The sequence below is a fragment of the Hydra vulgaris genome, chromosome 09, assembly GCF_038396675.1.
Source record: "Hydra vulgaris chromosome 09, alternate assembly HydraT2T_AEP".
Classification (NCBI taxonomy): Eukaryota; Metazoa; Cnidaria; class Hydrozoa; order Anthoathecata; family Hydridae; genus Hydra; species Hydra vulgaris.
In genome coordinates this window covers 55,375,620-55,397,500 of record NC_088928.1, presented here as the reverse complement: position 1 = coordinate 55,397,500, position 21,881 = coordinate 55,375,620, and the positions used below count along the sequence as shown (strand labels likewise).

General features: G+C 25.4%; 1 protein-coding gene across 1 annotated transcript in view; it reads left to right on the top strand.

Annotated features, from left to right (window-relative positions):
• Positions 1–21,881, top strand: part of LOC100212662 (dynein axonemal light chain 1) — an 84,372-nt gene that overhangs the window by 46,288 nt on the left and 16,203 nt on the right. Inside the window, exons 5-7 of the mRNA XM_065806090.1 lie at positions 5,590–5,645; positions 10,946–11,035; positions 19,691–19,744. Of these exons, the coding sequence (XP_065662162.1) occupies positions 5,590–5,645; positions 10,946–11,035; positions 19,691–19,744 (200 nt within the window). The remainder of the gene's footprint in view (positions 1–5,589; positions 5,646–10,945; positions 11,036–19,690; positions 19,745–21,881) is intronic.

Here is a 21,881-nt window from a genome sequence, read left to right as displayed (position 1 = left end):
AAGTAAAAAAGCATCTTTATTGCTGTCTTTAAATAAATTAGTAGAAATGCAATGACAGAAAATGGATGTTTTTAATGCATGTAATAAGTAATGTAATAAATGTGTACCAAGTAAATGAGTCATTATAACCAGTCTCCATCAGTTTTACGATTTTTTCCTATGTTAATGACTAAGAGCGCATAGTAAAATATGCCTTAAATTTTAATGACTGGTAGCGCCCAGTAAAAATGTTTTTTTCCCCTTGAAGTTTTTACACATTTATTTTCTCACCAAAATGAACCATTTCAGTATGTGGCCCACTGAAAAACAAAAAAAATTTTTTTTAACTCCAAATAAGAAACACCCTAATATATATATATATATATATATATATATATATATATATATATATATATATATATATATATATATATATATATATATATATATATATATATATTTATAAATATATATGATATATTTTAGAAACATTTACTTTACCTATTTTATCATTTTTTGTTCTAAACTAGCCAATAAATAATAATCAGGTGAAATACCCATTGAAAGTATATAGTTTGTTTTATTTTCAAGTTTAAAAATGATTTTAACACTATTAGATCAATATCCCTAGAATGTTTGTCAAACTTTAAGGTCCAATATTTAGAGAATCAATAAGTATTTTTTTGTAATAAATTTGGAATTAAGTTTATAGTAAAAATTTTTTGAGTTGTTTTTTTAGAGTATATTTTTTACTTATTTTTACAGAAAGTCACTCTTAAAATAAATTATAAAAGAACATTTAGTGGTTTTTGGAACCAAAAAATTTCAACAAAAATCATTTCTAATTGTCATTTTTAAGTGTTGTAACTTTGAGTAGTAATTGGTTGACTTCAAGTTCAATATCAAAAAGTCCTGTTGAATAATTAATGGTAGTAAATGTTTATGATTTGTCCGTCTCAAAATAAAAATAATTTAGAAGAACAACAAGAAAGGGATATAAAATTAATAGATTTTTGGGATAATTAAATGTACAAGTCGTTCCTGCATTCCAATAAAGATTAAGTATATAAAATGCTGAAAAGCCTGGAGTGGTATTATTTATTTTTAATGAAACATCAAAGAGAAATCCAAGTCTATCAAAAGCAAAACTATCAAAAGAGAAGCCAACTTATGAAAGTATTTTTATTTCTTCTGATCTCACTAGCAGTAAACAAATAAAAATTTACGAGTTCATAAATGTACAATAACAATGTAATAAACAATGTAACAACAGAATAAACAATGTAAGACAAGTTAGTTCTACCTTTTGATATGTGATACAATAATGGAAACTTGGTTTACATCTTTGTTAATAGTAAATTTAGAAAGATTTTAGACACTATACAATAGAAACAGAGAAGATGAATAAAAAGGAGTTGGGTTCGCAATAGTAAAAGCAAATTTCATTTGAAATAAGGGAAATAAATCTTTTTACTAGCCTGATTGAATTAATCTAGATTATAATAATACAATCTAGATTACAATAATAAGTAACAATTAAATATTTTGTTGTATTTACATGCCAAACAATCCTATGTAGAAACATAAGTCAATAAAACAAAGTCACTAAGTCAATAACACAAAGTCACAAAATTCAATAACACAAATCACAAATGTCAATAACACAAAGTCACAAAAGTCAATAAAAGTCACAAATAGAAAACAGAAAGAGTTTCTTATCACAATTTCTTATTAAATTGCTCAGTTCTAGTTTGATCAACTCAAGTCTTTACACTTAAGTTGACCAAACTGGAATTCTAAAGATTGATCCAGTAAAAATGACAAATGTTTTAAATAAGCAGGTCTTATCTGTGTTATCTTTTGAGGCATGTAGCACTTCTTATGCACTTATTGACAAAATGTTTTAAAAATAACATCAATCGAAACTCAGCTGAAAGCGCTTGAGAAATGTAAATCTGCAGAAATAGACAATTTTCATATGCTGAATGAAATGTGCAATATACTACTCAATTGTCTTTTGCTGCTCTTATTGCTTAGGTTCTGTTCCAAATAGCTGTAAGCTAGATAATCGCCAATTTTTTGTTTATATGTTTTCTTTGAATGGTCAGTACCAACAGATTATCCAATAAAACATAAACGGGAGAACTCATTCAAAGTGTTGTCATTCATCAAAATAGAAGTTTCAACAACACTAAAATAGTTATTAACAGCAGACAACTGAGTGTTGTTTGTGTTAAAATTCAGCAGTCACTAAACTCAGAAAAGATTATTTAAAGTATCATTTAAAAAAAAAAAAAACTATTTTTCATTTATTTGTTAGAGAAATTTTTGTTTAACAAATCTTGGATGACATACTAAAACATACAATTGTTTATAAAAGCATTATCAAGCTTAATAAAAAAATTTATTGATAAAAAAAATTAAAGTAGTATTTTTTACATGCTTTCTTGCAAAGAATGGATTTTTTTTTTGCATCAATTTAGCAAGACTGTTGCAAGTTTTGGTTGAAGCTCTTATTCAATTATATAGTTCTTGCTTCAAGCTATATATGGAACTTATTTGGACTTCAAACCCAAATAGATTTGCTTGGATTTATTGAAACCACCTTCATTCTTTTGATCAATCAGTATGTACAACAAAGCAAATACTATACTAATTTAATACTTTACTAATTTACTAATTTTTACACTACTAATTTAAATCTTACACTACTAATTTAACTACTAATTTACTACTAATTTAACTACTAATTTAACTACTAATTTACACTACTAATTTAAATCTTTTTAATACTTATTTAATACTAATTTAAATCTTTTAACAAGAACTCTACTTTTTCTATTTTTTACTTCAAGTTACTATCGTCACTGAAATTTACTCACTTCCACTTTTCTAAACACCATCCTATCCTTTCACCTTAATCTAGTGGTTCTCTGAAAACCTATTGCAGCCATTAGAAAACCTATGCTAGTCAGCATGGGTTTTCTAATAGCTGCATAAGTACCAAAAGGGATAAAACTAAATTAATAAAAAATCACATTAAGTGAATTTCTTATTGAAATGTTAGTTGCAGAGAAAATTTTTTCCTGTCAAAAGAATGTACATACATATATATATATATATATATATATATATATATATATATATATATATATATATATATATATATATATATATATATATATATATATATATATATATGTATATATATATATATATATATATATATATATATATATATATATATATATATATATATATATGTATATATATATATATATGTATATATATATATATACATATATACATATATACATATATACATATATACATATATACATATATACATATATACATATATACATATATACATATATACATATATACATATATACATATATATATATATATATATATATATATATATATATATATATATATATATATATATATATATATATATATATATATATATATATATATATATATATATATATATATATATATATATATATATATATATAGAGGCAATTCCACGTCAGAAGATTAAAAAATTTGTCTGAACGCAACACCATTATTAGTAACTTATTGTTATTCTGTAGTTTTTTGTGACATTTGTATTGTTAAATTTATATAAGTTGTAATGAGCAATATATGAAGAATTTACCAACGGATAAAGACTGTTGGCATGTTTGTAGAAGTGGGCAAAAGGATTGGTTTGCGAGTATTTAATAATGATGGACCAAGTAGTACACTTATAGAAAAGAAGAATCGTCTCACTCTACTAATTCTTAAATTTTATAAACTCGACAATATTTCCTGTCAGGCACCAAAGATGTTACCATCAGTAAAGTCACTTGGTAGAAAAGACAAACTTGTCATTTGGTATTCACACAGAAGGAAGCATTTGGAATATTCCAGAATGACAATGTTGGTGTGACTTTGAAATTTTCAAAATTCGCTTCGAGCAAACTATTTTATGTTAGGCTCCAAAGAGAATTTCCAGAAAATGTATGCCTGTGTGCTATACATGCGAATTTTCAGTTTATGATCAACTCACTTGCCACTATACTTGGTCAACCCATACATCAAAATTTTGCTTGCAATCCACCCTGTGAAGAGTGTATGATTCTTTTTTTGTAAACATTTTGGTAATCATCAATATAAAAAGTTTACTGAATGCTAGTTGGAACTGGTGGATGGTGCAGATGAAATGACTTTAGAACAGGGAAGTTATAACAATGCTCTTTACTGAATTCATACAACAAATTTTACTAATTTGCCTGCTTTTTTGAGACACTGATTTGTGAAGCGAATTCAAAGTGCTCATTTTCAATTTACATACAACCAGACATCTAATTGAGGTTCAAAAAATAAAAAAATTTGCTGGTATAAAAATAATTAAAAATCTTTTGATTCATAAAGAATTATAATTATCGGACTCTAGCTCTATATATTGGCTACACTGTCCTTTTGAAAGGCATAACATCAGCCATTTTCAACAATGATGTAAATATATCATCAAAAATACAATTAATAGTCTCCCTAATAACAAAAGTAAGTCTCATCAAAGACTATCATCAAAGTATACAAAATAAGACTTAAGCATAAACATCACCACTTTTTTTTTTGATAGGCCATATTATTTTTGAAATGTCATCTGTTGAAATTAGAAAAAATTTTAAAACATTCACTACATCAAAGATTGTTATACTTAATACTTTTAACACTTAAGCATTAAGCTTACCCTCCAACTGAGGATCCAAAATTGTTGGATCTCTCCGCCACTTCCCAAAAGAACACCTTGTCAACTGTTTAAATAGCTTAAGATGAGTATCTTGGTATACCTTTCTGTTGAACATTGTAAATACACATTGTTGAACAAATATATGTACTCAGTTTTGTTATAAATACAGAATATCTGAGCGCAACGAATGGTTTTGTCTGACCGCAACATATATATCTTTTGATTTAACTAAGCAAATTTATGCGTAATATATGTTTGGATACCAAAAACCTTATATTATTTTAATATTTAAGACCTATGCTTTAAGAATAACTCGATTTATAATGTTTAAGAATAACTCCATTTATAATGTTTGAGAATAACTCCATTTATAATGTTTGGCATTTATAGTTTCAGAGAATTTTAAAAGAGTACATGCTATTTTTGTTTTGCTTAATTTTATTGTTCTGAACGCAACATTACTTTTAGGCACCGTAAGTTGAATAAAAAGTAATCTACATAAGTTCTGACAGCATTTTGTGGTGCAATATGTTAGATCAAATTCATATTTATTTGGAAAAGTTATTCAAAACCATAAGCAATACTTTATTCTTGTAAAATCTTCTCTAATGTCTTAACACATCGGTGTGGAATTCCCCATGTGTATATATATATATATATATACATATATATATATATATATATATATATATATATATATATATATATATATATATATATATATATATATATATATATATATATATATATATATATATATAGATGTTTTTTTATTCAGGTTTTTCCCAAAGATGTTTTTGTATAGAGAGAGTTAAGTATACAATATTAGACATTTAAAAATAAAAATACTTTTTGTCATTTAGAAAATTTGAAGGTTCTCTCACTTGGTCGAAATGGTATTAAAAATCTTAATGGTTTGGTGAGAAATAATTTAAAACACTATAGAGTTTATAGGATTGAATATTTCAAGATTTTTAATATGTAAAATAATGACTGAAATGTGCAATGAAAGTATTGAAATTAATAGGATAAGAAGGTTCGCATATTAATGTGTTTTTGTTATTCATCATTTAATAAAATATGATTCTGGAACTAAATAATAAACTATGATTCTGGAACTAAATAATAAACTATGATTCTGGAACTAAATAATAAACTATGATTCTGGAACTAAATAATAAACTATGATTCTGGAACTAAATAATGAACTATGATTCTGGAACTAAATAATAGACAATGATTCTGGAACTAAATAAAAAACTATAGTTCTGGAACTATATAATAAACTATGATTCTGGAACTAAATTATCTTTAAAGCTTTGGTTCTGAGACTTCATAAGAGCTTGTTGATGAGATTGTCCTCATACTTAGCATGCATATCTTAGGTATGAGCTAAAATTTACACGTTCAAAAGTGTTACAAGATTAAAATAATTGTAGACTTCAGACAGCATGTCATTTTTTCTGCTTAGTTTAATTGCTAAGTTAGAATTTTGAAAAAGTTTGTCGGAACAAAGCCACTAAACTAGATAGACTAGATCATGGGTAATGTAATTTTTTTTATTGATTTATTAATTAGTATTAAATTTGTTTCCCCAGCAAAGTGCCATGCATTATCAAATCTTATGGGAGTACTAAGATTATTTACCAGGTCTATAAGCATGAAATGAGCGTCGAGTTACAAATGTATTGATAGAGAACATTTGTTGTGAACGGGTCTTAATTTTTTTTTAATTTTGTTGCTATGACATCTGTCAAACATATTTAGTAAACATCAAGTCATTGTATAAACGACATCATAATTTTTAATCGTGTTAAAAATGTCGAATTTTGTACCAGAAAATGATGATTTGCAGAAAGCACTAATTTTTTGTTTTCATTTGAAGAAAAGTGCTGCAGAATTGCATCGAATGCTTAACAAAGCTTATGGTGATCATGCTCTATCGGAAGCAACATGCAAAAGATGGTTTCAACAGTTCAGAGATAATGATTTCGATGTGCGAATTGAAGAACGTGGAAGACCACCAAAAAAGTTTGAAGACACAGAATTGTAAGCAATACTGGATGAAGATGACACTTTAAGTCAAAAACAAATGGCAGAAATGTTAAATGTTTCATAACCAGCAATTTCTGACCGTTTAAAAGCTATGGGAAAGATCCAAAAGTGCGGGAAATGGGTACCACATGAATTGAATGACAGGCAGATGGAAAAGTGAAAAACCACATGTGAAATGTTGCTGTTACGACACGAAAGGAAGTCAGTATTGCATCGAATTGTGGCTGGTGATGAAAAATAGATTCATTTTAGGAATCCCAAACATAAAAGATCATGAGTAAATCCAGGAGAAGCATCAACATCGACTGCAAAACCTGATCGGTTCGGAAAAAAGACAATTCTCTGTGTTTGGTGGGACCAGAAGGGAGTGGTGTATCATGAACTTCTAAAACCTGGCAAAACTGTTGATACGCAATGCTTCCGACAACAAATGATCAATTTGAACCATGCATTGATCGAAAAACGACCAGAATGGGCCAGAAGACACGGAAAGGTAATTTTGTTGCATGATAATGCTCCGAGTCATACAGCAAAAGCAGTCAAGGAAACGATAACATCACTTGGCTGGGAAGAGTTACCTCACCCGCCATATTCACCAGACTTGGCTCTTTCCGACTACCATTTGTTTTCATTGATAGAACATGCATTGAATAGGCAACACTTCAATTCCTACGAAGAAGTGGAAAAATGGGTCTCCAAATGGTTTGCTTCAAAAAACATCAGTTTTATTGGCATGGTATCCACAAATTGCCAGAAAGGTGGTCAAAATGTGTAGAAAGCAATGGCGAATACTTTGAATAAAATATTTTTTACTTTTCCATTAGAAAATAATTTTTTATTTTGAAAAAAAAAACGCTCATTTCATACTTATAGACCTGGTATATAAAGAAGGAAAAACATTGGTCATATTAATGAACTTTAAGAGACAACGTTAGTAAGTTTTAAAAGGGTAGATTTTGAGTTATTGATAAAAACAAATTGTTTCCTGTTGTGTGGATATGTGAACCATTTATATTGCATGCCTCTAATATTAAAGTAATCTTTGTTTTTCATGCAGTGATATGCTGTATCAAATGCTGTAAATTTTTTGTAACTCAAATACACTGTATGCAAAATATTATTGAGATCTTTTCTAGTTGATTTAGTAATTTCAATGAAAGTGTGGGTTGTGAAGTGATTGGTACAAAATCCATATTTAAAATCAATTAAGTTTTTTGAGAAAAGGATTTAACCTGTTATGCATTGCTTTTTAAATGTGTTTACCTATATCAAACAAAAGTGATTTAAAGATTAGAATGACTTAAGAATTTTTAAAAATATCTGAAAAAATACTATTTTAAAATGAGTTACTTATAATATTTATAATATTACAAAGGCTTTAGAAACAATGCTTGTCATAAGTTTAAGAAAAAATTTGATTTAAATTACAAATTAAATTTTTACGTGCATATAATACAAAAATAAAATATTTAAAAATTTAAAACTTTAAATGTTCGAAATTAATTAAGTTCTATTGTATCAAATATAATTTAACAAACTAAATATTTTTGCAAATAACTTCAATTTGGTTAAGCTTCGATTAAGTTATATTTATTTAGACAAGATTTTGAAGGTACAGGGCTCATTAACAATTAACATAAACAATATTGTATATGCAATCAACAACAAAAAATAAATGTGTTCATTATAAATCTCTTTATTTGATGCTATAAAATAGCTTGTTCATCCTTGGAATGAAGTTTCAGAAACCACTTATATTAAGTGGTTCCGCAAAGCATAATTCAAGTAAAGAGTACCGGACATAGGTGAGAAATATTTTCCTGCATTAAAATGGTAAATCAATCAGTTACCTCAGTGTGATGAGGATCTTTTTCCAAATGGCTTTACTCACAAAGGTTTGTTAAAGGTTGTTGCTAATGAATTGGTAAAATGGAAGTGTAATAACAGATAAAGAACAGATAAAAAAGTTATTCAAGATATTATTGAGGTAGTTGTCCGAGAAATGCAAGAAGAAGAAGATAAAAATGAACTTACTGATGAGCTGGTGATAAAACCAATGAGTGAAGAAGCTAGTAAGGCCATTGAAATCTTTGTTATTTTTTCAATTTTTACTCAAATTGGTGAAATTGGAAGAGTAGTTTTATTTGCATTAAAGCTGTTAAAAAAGAGTTGTTTGAGTCATTGAAACAAACAATAATTTCAGACTTTTTTATATATAATATATATATATATATATATAAATATATATAAATATATATATATATATATATATATATATATATATATATATATATATATATATGTATATATACATATATATATATATATATATATATATATATATATATATATATATATTATATATATATATATTATATATATATATATATATATATATATATATATTATATATATATATATTATATTATATATATTATATATATATATATATAAATATATATATATATATATATATATATATATATGTATGTATATATACATATATATATATATATATATATATATATATATATATATATATATATATATATATATATATATATATATATATATGTATGTATATATACATATATATATATATATATATATATATATATATATATATATTATATATATATATATATATATATTATATATATATATATATATATATATATATATATATTATATATATATATATATATATATATATATATATATATATATATATATATATATATATGTAACTAATTTAGATAATGTTTATATAATTTGAACAACATTTGATAAATCTGAAAATCTTGACAAAAAGCTTTGCCTTATTGATATATTCACAAGTCAAATAATAGACATATTCCCTCAGAGAGTCTGAGTTTACGAGATTCTACTGTAGTAAGGTTTAAAATGAGAAAATAATTTATTTTTAGTATAAATATTTTTGGTTTTCATAAATTTTTAATTTGTTCAGTTTGTTGGGTTTGATTTGAATTTATTTTGTTGATTGGTTAGGATTTTATAGAGAGCATTTATAGAGGGCATGTTGGTCTAAGATTTCTTAAAATGTTTTAATATCATCATCTTGATGTGTTAATCTGTCCATTGATGGTAAGATATCCTATCTGCATATTTTTTTTGAATTTATTGATGAATTTTTTTAATGAGCATTGCTTGTATAAAAAGTGTTTATTTTTAAATTCAAATTAGTAAAAAATTAACTCTATTACTAATTGTCTGAAAGCAAACTTAAAATCCTCTTGAAAATAGCAATAAAAAGTGTTAAAAATGGATTCAAGACAAGTTACTTAAAGGTTCTATTAGGGAATTAAAAAAAAAAGAAACATAACATCAAAGTTTAATTGCAAATAAACATACTGTTATACTAAAGTTTTGGTTGTTTAGTATTAATTTGATGTTTATTATTATTTTGATTTTACTTTCTGAAGTGAAAAATTATTTGAAAAATAACTGCTATTTAGAGTTTAACTAAGTGAAAATTTTGTACATTTTTTGCATTTAAAACATTTATACTTTGAACTATTTCATATTTTGTGGGTTTTCATTTCATTTTAGAAAAGTTGGTATTTGGCATTCACAATATCAAGAAATTTTTTGTAAGAATATAATACAGTTATATATTTCTAATGCCCTTTTCTCCCTAGGGATGGTCCTGGTTTCATCATGGCAAAAAAACAGTTTTTACAAGTTTCCAGAAAGATGGGGCTTGAGTAGGTTGAAAAGAATTGCTTGTATAAAAGAAAAAGAAATACTAAAGCTTTTACTGGAAATTTTAAGATATAATTATGAATTTAATCATTTCTAGTTCACTTTGTTGAGTTAGGTTCTAACAATATTTTTCAAATTCGACATATGATTCTCAAGAATCATATGAACATTAAGCATTTGCTCTACGTTAGAAACTAGGCAATATCAGATTAGAATCAAGCAGACAAAAAAATTTAAATAACCATTTAAACAATCAGTAATGGATTTTTTCATTGATTAGTTTATTTCTGCACCATCAAAAAAAGATTTAATTTCTAAAATGTTTTATAATTTTTATATTTTTATTTAAATTAGAATACAAAGTAATTAAATTCTTTCTTTACCATTGTGATGTTATTGTGATTTTACTTTTTTATCTTTGTATTAGTTTATTTTTTTAAGGAAGTAGTTGCTGACAGTTTGGAGGAGTTATGGATCTCTTACAACAGTATAGAAAAACTGAAAGGAATAGGTGTTTTAAAAAATCTCAAGGTAATTTAATTAATCATGTTTGCACTAAACACTAATTTTCAGCCGGCATTTAACTTTTGCTAAGCAATTGCTCATTCTTATGTTACTTTTAGCTCGTTTTGTTTTTCACATTTTTTTATCTTTAATAATGACCATTACTTAAACAAATCTAAGAGTTTAACTTAAGAGGAAGGTTTAATAAAAAGCTGGAATATTTAGATGAAATAAGTCGACGTTTACCTATCTCAAAAAGAGATAGAAATAATAAAAATAGAATGTTTTCTGTTTTGAACTCTAAAATCTCCATTAGTTTAGCAATACGCTATAAATTAGTAAATAATTTACATTTCAATAAACAGTTATTCGAATACTTATATCACAAATAATACATGTTGCTTATATACATTACAAATACAAAGTTCAGTATTATAAAAATGTTAAAGCTTGATCATCATTTTTATTTGGTTCATGCATAAGCTAACATTTCTTATTATCCAAAGTTTTTTTTGCCTATCAAACTGCTCAATTTAGATTAAGACATTTAAATAGTTCATCATTTTATTTTTAATAATGAAATCATTGAGAAATAAAAAAACTCACAATAATATATGATCAAACTTATATCCTCATCACTAATTAACACAACCATGTAGCTTTTTATGCCAATAAAAATAAAACAAAAAACTATCAATTTATTATGATGAAGATGATAATATATATATAAACATATATATATATATATATATATATATATATATATATATATATATATATATATATATATATATATGTATATGTATATATATGTATATATATATATATATATATGTATATATATATATATATATATATATATATATATATATATATATATATATATATATATATATATTCTATATATAGCGTTTTATATATTGTATATATAGCATTTCTACCAATGTCGGACATAGCTTCCTAAACTTAATCAACAAACACTTTCCAACATCCCACCCCCTAAGTAAACTATTCAATTGAAACACCATCAAATTGAGTTACAGCTGCACCAAAAATATCGAAAGTATAATAAAAAGCCACAACAAGAAAATTAGTTCAGAAAGACCAAAAGAATACCCATCCTGCAATTGCAAAAAGAAAGAAAACTGCCCTATAATAGGAAAATGTAGAGCCTCTAATGTTATTTATAAATGTATAGTATCCCCCCTAACGCCCCAGAAAAAGTATATATTGGTCTAGCAGAAGGTGAATGGAAAAAAAGATGGGCTAACCACAAACACTCATTCACAAATAAAAAGATGAAAAATTCAACCACCCTATCAAAGTATATATGGCAGATAAAAGAAAACTTAAAAATAACACCAAAATTAACTTGGTCAATAATTAAACAAGTCCCCGCCTACAGCAATGTAACAAAAAAATGCTTGCTTTGCCTTCATGAAAAACTTTGCATAATATCATACAAAGGTACGCAAAAATTATTAAATAAAAAACAGAAATTATTTCTAAGTGCTGTCACGAAAACAAGTTCTTGCTTGACAACCACGAGCCCAAAGATTAAAAAACCAAACCAAATAGTTTAGTTTTATAATTGTTTTTGAACAATTATAAAGCTCACAAATAGTTATAGTTTTATAATTGTTTTTGAACGGCACGATGTTTATTGAGTATATTTTTTAACGAAAAAAACAATGTATTTTTTACCTGATGATTGCTAAACGCATGAAACTTTTAGTAGTAAAAAATCATGTAGTTATTTTTATTTAATCTTGTCAAAAAATCAATTATATAGCTCTGATATCATTCATTGAGCACTCTTGTTGAATATATGCTCACAGCAAAATTAAACTTATTTATATATATATATATATATATATATATATATATATATATATATATATATATATATATATATATATATATATATACATACATGCATACATACATATATTCAGACATACAGACATACATATATATATATATATATATATATATATATATATATATATATATATATATATATATATATATACATACATACATACATATATATATTCATATATATATATATATATATATATTTATATATATATATATATATATATATATATATATATATATATATATATATATATATATATATATATACACAGAGCTGGCTGGAGGGTGGTGCAAGTGGTGCAGTCACACAAAACCCCACAATTTTTAAGGCCCCGAATAAAATAAAATTAAAAAAATAGAATAAAAGAAAACCTTATATTTTCGATTAAAAAACAAGAAGAATATTTTAGAATTCAATATTATCGTGTTGTTGTTGATAATGTAATTATGTTCATTCACGAGAAGATTTAAACCTTACATATAAAACATGAAATATTGTATGGTTTTTTACATAGTTCGGATACATGAGTGAAGATGAACTTATATAATATTATAAAGATTTATATATGATATTGCAAGATGATATTGATGTGATTGATTTATGTAATGAAATTCAAAATCTGTCACCGAGTTTTTTTTTTTTTTTAAATCATTCACCTTCCCAAAGTTGAAAGGGCCACTACAGTCGAGGAGGCTACTTTTTGTGGTTACAACCCTCTCTCAACTCTAACTCTGAAACATGAACCTTGACAAACAAGGCCGCTGCGCAGAGAAACAAGTTGAGCATGGTACTACCAGGGACATGGTGGGGATCGAATTTGAAACTTCTCCGTTACGAGGCAAGCGCTCTACCGATACACCACTACCACGTTTTGCCTTCCAACTTCAGAATATTACAAATACTGCAATATTTGTTAAAAAATAATCTATTTGAGTTATAACCAAATTTTGTTACAGCACTTAAAATTATACTAACTTTATCAATTACAGTTGCTTCAGCAGAGAGATCTTTTTCAATATTAAAGTTAATAAAAAATTATTTGAGGTCTACTATAAGCCAAGAAAGATTTACTTCATAAGCAATTTTGTCTATAGAGTCAGAAATAGCCAAAAACTAAGTTATGATGATATTATCTCCAAATTTGCCATAAAGCACGCAAGGAGATAAATTTAGAATTCTTTGTATTAAATATATCTATATTTTTTCAATATAATTCTATTTTTTGTTATTTTATTTATTAAAGAAAATTTTGATGACTGAAATGTTAGTTTATTTATTAATAATATTTTTAGTGACTTATAATTATACTATTTTTAGTGCCATTGTTAAATTCAACTAAAATGTAGTGCGCATGTAAATAATATGTGTAAAAAATCATATATGTGTACATATATGTACTATAATAATATTAAGGACTCACAAGGTTATTCTGCACCGGGCCCTGCATCGGTGGTATGCTATGGTAATTTTTAAATGTTGTTTTTTAGGACACTGAGTGTCCTAAAAAACAACATTTAAAAATTACCATAGCATACCACCTGAATATGTTCTATACAAAAAAATAACTATTACTTTAAAAAAAATTTTAAACAAAATGTTTTAATAATATTAAATATAAAAAAAGATAAATACAAAGTCAATAAGTTTAATTTATAGGATTTTTTGCAACAATACTTAGTTAGCCAGTTGATGGAAAAAAGTAAAAAAAAATACATTTTCAAAAATTTCATTATTGTATACCATTTTATAGCTTAAACATTCAGCTTTTGTAAAATGTACATATTTTTGTATAATCATCATACCGTATGCTTGTAAGCTGCAGAATAAAAAGCTTTTTTTTTTTAAAAAAAAAAAATTTTCAAAATTTTTTTTTTATTTGGGAATATTTTTTGTGTTAGTAATAAGCATGGAATAAATGTTAATTTTATAACCTCTCTTTTTATTGCATAATTTAACAAAATGTATTATCTTTTAATTGAGATATTACAACACTATTTTGGATGTCAGTTATGTCAAATAAAATGATTTCAAATAGCAGGATATTTTAAGCACTCTTTTTAGTTAAAATTTCACTTATTTATTTTTTTAAACATCTTTGCTTCCAACAAGGCTGCAAGCAACCACTAATTAAGGTTGGAAGTTACTGGAAGAAAAAAGATGAAGATTGTAGAGCAAGATAACGATTGACAGATGACTTAAAGGATTGCAAATTATATGAATCAAGAAAGCAAGATGAAGGAAGCGAATTCCAAAGAACAGTCACAGAAAAAGGATGAGACTTAATTGAATGATGAGTAACATGAGAATGAATTTTAGTAGATGGCACAAGAGACACTAGCTCTTTAGAACAGTGCCCATTATAGTATTTGTAGAAAAGAGAAAGAGAAGCAACATTACGATAATGTGATAATGCTTGGAACATATTGTTCAATTATGTATATTATCAATATAAATTTGGTTTATAATCTGCAGATGTCTGCCTGGTCTCTAATAATGATTTTTACAAGTTAAATGATGTATCTGATTTTATGTGGTGAAAACATTATATGTATTTCATTCTAAATGGATATATAATAATTGGGTCTCAGCAAGACTAGATTTAATAACTTGTTTTAATATTAACACATCTTAAAATATATTAGAAAGACTAGTGTTACTAACTCAGCAAGACTAACATTACTATCTTGTTTTAATATTAATACATCTTAAAGTACCTATTTATAAGATTTTGTAAATGAAATTCATATTTTTATATAGTTAAAACATGCAAATATTGATATTTATTCTTATTTAATACAAGAAAACTTGAGCTTAGCTAATCCTAATATTTTGGATGCATTTGTAAATGTCATAACTCAACAAATAATAACCTGTCTAATTTCATAAAGCATCTTTTACAAAGGTATATATGGAAAAATTCTAAAATTTGTTTTGAATAGAGTAACAAACAATTGCTACAAAATGAACCAATATCAGTTCAATTTGTAATTAATAATGAGAAAATTCTACCAACTGCTTTTATTGATAAAGAAAACTCTGCTCTTATCAACTGTAGTATCTAGCAGGCCCCAGGTGAATTTTGATACTTTAAGTAGTAAAATAAAGAAACAAAGATTGACATTATTAGTTGCATCATATTCATCTTAAGAACTGTTGATTGTATCAGGTTGTAGTTTGCACCAAGATGGTAAAGAAAAAGAAGCTGAAGCTTGTTCTGATAATTGTTTTACAATTATCAGAGTATATGAGTTTTGGTTCAAAAAATACTTCATCAAATCAAAATTTTTATATTTTTGATAATAGTTTGATAATTGATAATTGTTTTACAATTATCAGAATATATGAGTTTTGGTTCAAAAAATACTTCATCAAATCAAAATTTTTATGTTTTTGTATACACATTAAAGTTTAAGTTTTAGGTTTCTCTTTATATGGATCATGTAGCAGTTTCATGAAATATAAAATAGAGCCCTGGAACTGTATAAAAATACTTAAAATTAGTCCTTGGGAATGTATTAAATTTTTTAAATGCCTGCCACATTAATATTAGCCTAGTTTCATACTAGTACTCACTGCGGTAATTATGGGAGTAATCCTATAAAGTTATTACTTTTTCCAGTTTATATTTATTAGGGTTAATAAAATAAATGGTTGCTAAGCAATATAGGTATCCATAGCAACCCAAAATTAAAACTAATGTCAACATTGAAACTGCAATCCTCAAGTTAGTAAACAGTGCAAAAATGGTTTATAAATCTTTTTTATATGACAAGTTATAAATTTTGTCCAGTAAAAGTGAATTCTGCCCACTGTGCAATAAGATAATCTAACATTAATGAATAACTACTGTTACAGAGGTGTGTAAAATTGGTTAAACAACATCAGATTCTTTTTTATATGGTAGCCAAACAAACTTAAATGGTATTTCTAATATATCTGCTTTGTACTGGTTAGAAGCAAGATTAAAAACTCTAAAATTGTTAGAATCAGATGAAGGTAATGTGAAAAAATCAAGAAAGGATTTATATTTTTGATAATCAGCAGTTTATTTTACCATTATGTTCTTTTATCATATTTCAAGATGTCAAGATTTGAACAATCTCTTTCTTCAGTTTAAACTATAAGACTTTATTCATAATTCAAAATTGCTAAATTAACCAAAGTTATCGAAAAGCTTTAACGCATGATTATAAATTGTTTTTAGTGCTTAATTGTAAAAGATGTCTATTTTAGTGATATTTTTTAAATAAAAATTATTGGAAGATTTGAAATAACATTACTTTCAGGACCATACTAACAATTGATAAGTTGCTTTGGTTTTCTTGCCATTTGGTGTGAAGATTTTGGATCATTCTAAAAAAAAAAGCTAAAACATTGTCACGACAATTAAATCTCTCTGCACGATACAACAAATAATTTAAAATATGAACATTATGAACAATATTTTTCTTACCATACGATGATGTGTAGTGTATCATAGAATAAAAACAACATTAGATCTCATGCCCTTAATACACTGAGGAAAGAAAAAGATCTCAGTTTCCTTGCCAACTCTTTTGCTATGTAATATAGCTACAAAGCAAAAGATTTTTCTAAAAAAACAAGATGCAAAACATGTATACTTTTTTATATGATTTCTAATTAAGGATTACGTTTTTATTTTTCAACAACACCTTAACAAACTAAATGTATACAAATTAAATGAATTTAGTTTGTTTATGTAGTAATACTAACTTATAAATATAATGTAATATAAAAATATTATAAAATAACATAAATTAGTAATACAAAAAAATTATAATGATTGTAATTACATTTATTATTATATTTATAGCAATTTATAGTAATGTAGGTACTTAAGATAATGATTATTTTAATACAGTTAATAATTTAGCTGGTATATCATCCATAGCTGCATCATTTTTTTTATAATCTTTCTCCTTTGTTTTTATAATACAAATACGACTGCTAACTGAAAATATATACGATAATCTGAAATCAAAACTTTAAAAATAATAAGGAAGCTGACGTTATGTAACTTTGCAATTGTGTACTTTTTTTCTGTAACAAATGTTGTTTATAATCGGCACAAGAACAGTAAGACTGGCAAAATCTGCAGTGTTGCTGATCATAAAATGATTAAGGCAAATCATTGGTATATAAACCGCATCACTGGCGCAGTGGTGCTAATCATAATCCAATAATAATCATGCATGAACCATGCATAGAGAGTTTGCTGGGTTATTAAATTAATTCTTTTAAGTTTGTTGAAAAATTTAACATTGCTTAAAATTAATAAGTTTGAATAAAAAACTTTAGTTGTATTGCTAATAAGACTATTCTAGTACAATATTTTTTAATTTCTCAAATGCAATATCATTATATATATATATATATATATATATATATATATATATATATATATATATATATATATATATATATATACACACACATATATTTATATGAATATATATATACATATACATACACATACATGTACATATACATATACATATACATATACATATACATATATATATATATATATATATATATATATATATATATATATATATATATATATATATATTCATAACTAACTATTATTGTTGTTTTGTATTCTGTAATTTAGTATAACTTTGGTATTGTTTTTACATTATAGTTAAGTATTGTTCTGCAATTCAGTATTATTCTAATAAAATGTTTGTTTAATGAAATTTTATCATTTTAATAAAATATTTGTAAATAAGCTTTTAAACCCATCTTAATTGTCTCTACCATTCTTCGGCTGCTCCTGTAGACTAGGTATAGCGTTAGAGTCTTATGGTAAACATTTTAGCTATGAAGGAAATATTAAAATATATCAAAGCATACCATTTTAATTTGTTACATTTATTCTTTAACACGCTCATGCTAATTGGAATTTTTTGCGCAATCTGCAAGAATAATTTGCATAATATTTATTTTAGATTTAGTTCCCAAAGTTGTCAATAAATCCCCCTATAATTAATCTATTATTAATTAATCTCATTTCAATCAGATTGTGCTGTGCAATTTGGATGTCTTCTACTGATTTTTTGAAGTTATAAAAATTTGAAACTTTGCATTATCTTTGTTGCTTGTGGTACAATGTTTTCATTGGCTTGTTGTTTTAAAGCAAAAATTTGGGCTCTGATTATTTCAGCCATGATTATTTATTTTTGAGGTCTTCAATGAAACATAGCAAAATAGCATAGCAACATAGCATAGCAACAGTTTTGTAATAGTTATCATATTTTTTTTTATTAAACTTTTTTAATTTTTCTGAGTATACTATTAGTGAAACTTTTTATATCCTTCGCAATATCTAATTTTGACAAACCTTATCTTTTGCCTTCTTTGTTTTATAGTAGCTAAATAATACAAAATCCATGCTTCTACATTGTCTGCATTATTTAAAGTCAAATCAGATCATACTTGCAGTACCATTGTTGTATCCTTAATAAGGCAGATATTCTAAAGCAACATTATTGAAACATTTTAACACAGAATATATTATTACATTGAGGTAAAAGCCATTTTGTATATACAAGCAAAGCTTTGCCTATACAATCATAGTCTTCATTTGTCTGCAATGATTGTTGTTTTTTTGGTTTTCATAACTTTAATTTTTTATAAATCTTGAAAAGTTTGAAATATTTCATTAATATGTATTTTAAACAAAATTTAAAAATTCACAATTGTGTCATTTTTATGCCTCTATAATGTGTCTAGTAAAATAGTATTAGTTAAAGTTAGTGAATAAATTTGGTGTTTAGGTTTTATATATGTCAAATAACCAAGTAAAGTTATGGGAAGAGTTTCAAAAATTGGTAAGATTTAACAATTTAAAATTTTTTTCTTATTTAATAAACTTTATGCCTTCTAAGTGGTACATAAGTCTTCTCAATTTATTGTTTGCTTTCCAGAGAATATTTTTTAATTTTTTTTTTATTAAAAAAACAAACAAAAAAAACAGCAACTATCTATAGTGCCTTGAAAAGTTTATAAAGTTGATGAACATATGCTTGAGCTGTTACTGACCAAATACTTGACTAGGCTGCAAGCAACCATTTGTTAAATTTGTAATTAACAGAAAACAAAAGAAAGAAAAGAAAGCAGTTACAGAAGGCTTGAAAAATTATAAATTGTATGAGTCAAGTAAACATGATGAGGGGAGAGAATTTCAAAGCACAGATGTTTAAGAAGAAAAACCTGATAAATAAAAGTTTTTTAGGCATGAAGTAACAGTTGCAGTTAACAGATTTAAAGTTGCAGTTAACAATTTAACAAAGTTTAGGTGACTATATTTTAAAAAGACACAACTGTGACATAAAAATAAGAATGATAAAAAAAATGGAAAAACCTGGTAGACTGTCTTAATAAGTTGGTTATCATTAACCGGGCAAGATATCTAGGGCACTTCACTAACACTTTTAACAAAGTTTATATTTGTATTATTAGCATAGAAAGCTACATATTTATTTAAATCTAGTTTAAATTCTTTTAAAATTTTAATGCAAAAGTTAGTGATTGTCTACTGTTTCATTGGACAAAGCAGAAACTTTTAACTATTTAAATTGTGTTTCTTTACGCCTATCAAAATATTGAATGCAAAATAGGAAAACTTAGGTTAAACTGTCATTACTTGTATATGTTGCAATTCCAAAAAAAAAAAATTTTCAGATCTTATGTTTTGATATTTTTAAGAGAATGTGGAGCAATAATTAATTTAATTACGGCAGTTTTTTTGGTTCATGCTAACACAAATTTAGTTGCAATTATCTGAGAATTCTCAAAGAATCTGAGTACATAATGATGTTTTATTGTGTGATGGGCATGGGCCAATGCCAATGGATAGATATTACACTCTTCATTAGAGCTAGGTTTGATGAAAAAATAATCCAATTTTTTTAAATATTAACTTGCAGTTGGTGTTTTGGAAATATATTTTTGTGACTTAAAATGATCCTTAATATCAGCCAACTATCGAGTCCAATACTTGTAAATGATATTCTGAATGCTTTATTTTTTCTTGGTGTTAGCCTTTTCTTATAATCTTTGTTGTAAACAAATTTAGAATTTGACATTCATAACATAAGCTATTGTTAAAAACTAGTTGAACGAAACATTAAATAAAAAAAAAATACTGGTAACAAAAGGTCAAGTTTGTTTTGAAAGCAAGAAATATATAGTCTCTAGTTAATGATAAACAGTCTAAAAATAAGTATGTACAAATAGTTCTGTTATCAAAAGTTTTCTTCTTTATTAATTTTGCCAAATTAAAGTAGAAAATATGCTAATCTATTAAAACTTGCTTATCTGACCCATAAAAATACAAGTCTTTGTAGATTATTTTCACACTGAACTTTTTTATACTTTTTCCTTATATGTATCATAGCTTTCCAGACCCATAAAAAACAGGTCTTTACCAAATCTACCATTTCTATACTTATCTATTCCACACCGATCAATTCTATACTTATTATTTCTTTACTTTAATATTTTTTCGTAAAATAATTCATTTAAAAAAATTATTTTAAGAGCAAAAAAATTAACATAATTCCCCAAAACAACACTGGTGACAGCGCACTAAACCACTGAGCTATTACTGATATGCGTTTTGGAGAAAAACAAACCTAATTATAAACCTCTCATAAGCTCTAGGTATGCTGAAAGGGTCAGCATACCTAGAGCTTATGAGAGGTTTATAATTAGGTTTGTTTTTCTCCAAAACGCATATCAGTAATAGCTCAGTGGTTTAGTGCGCTGTCACCAGTGTTGTTTTGGGGAATTAATGACATCCCCTTATAAATTTTGAAGTTTTTTTAATCTTGCTGTATTTATAGCAATTTTTATAGCAAAAATTTTATGATAGTATTGCAGTTTATTATTATTTTATAATAGAAATATTATTTTATAATAGTATACAGGCTGTTTCAGGAAGCGCATGAGGTCGCAAGCCTTGTA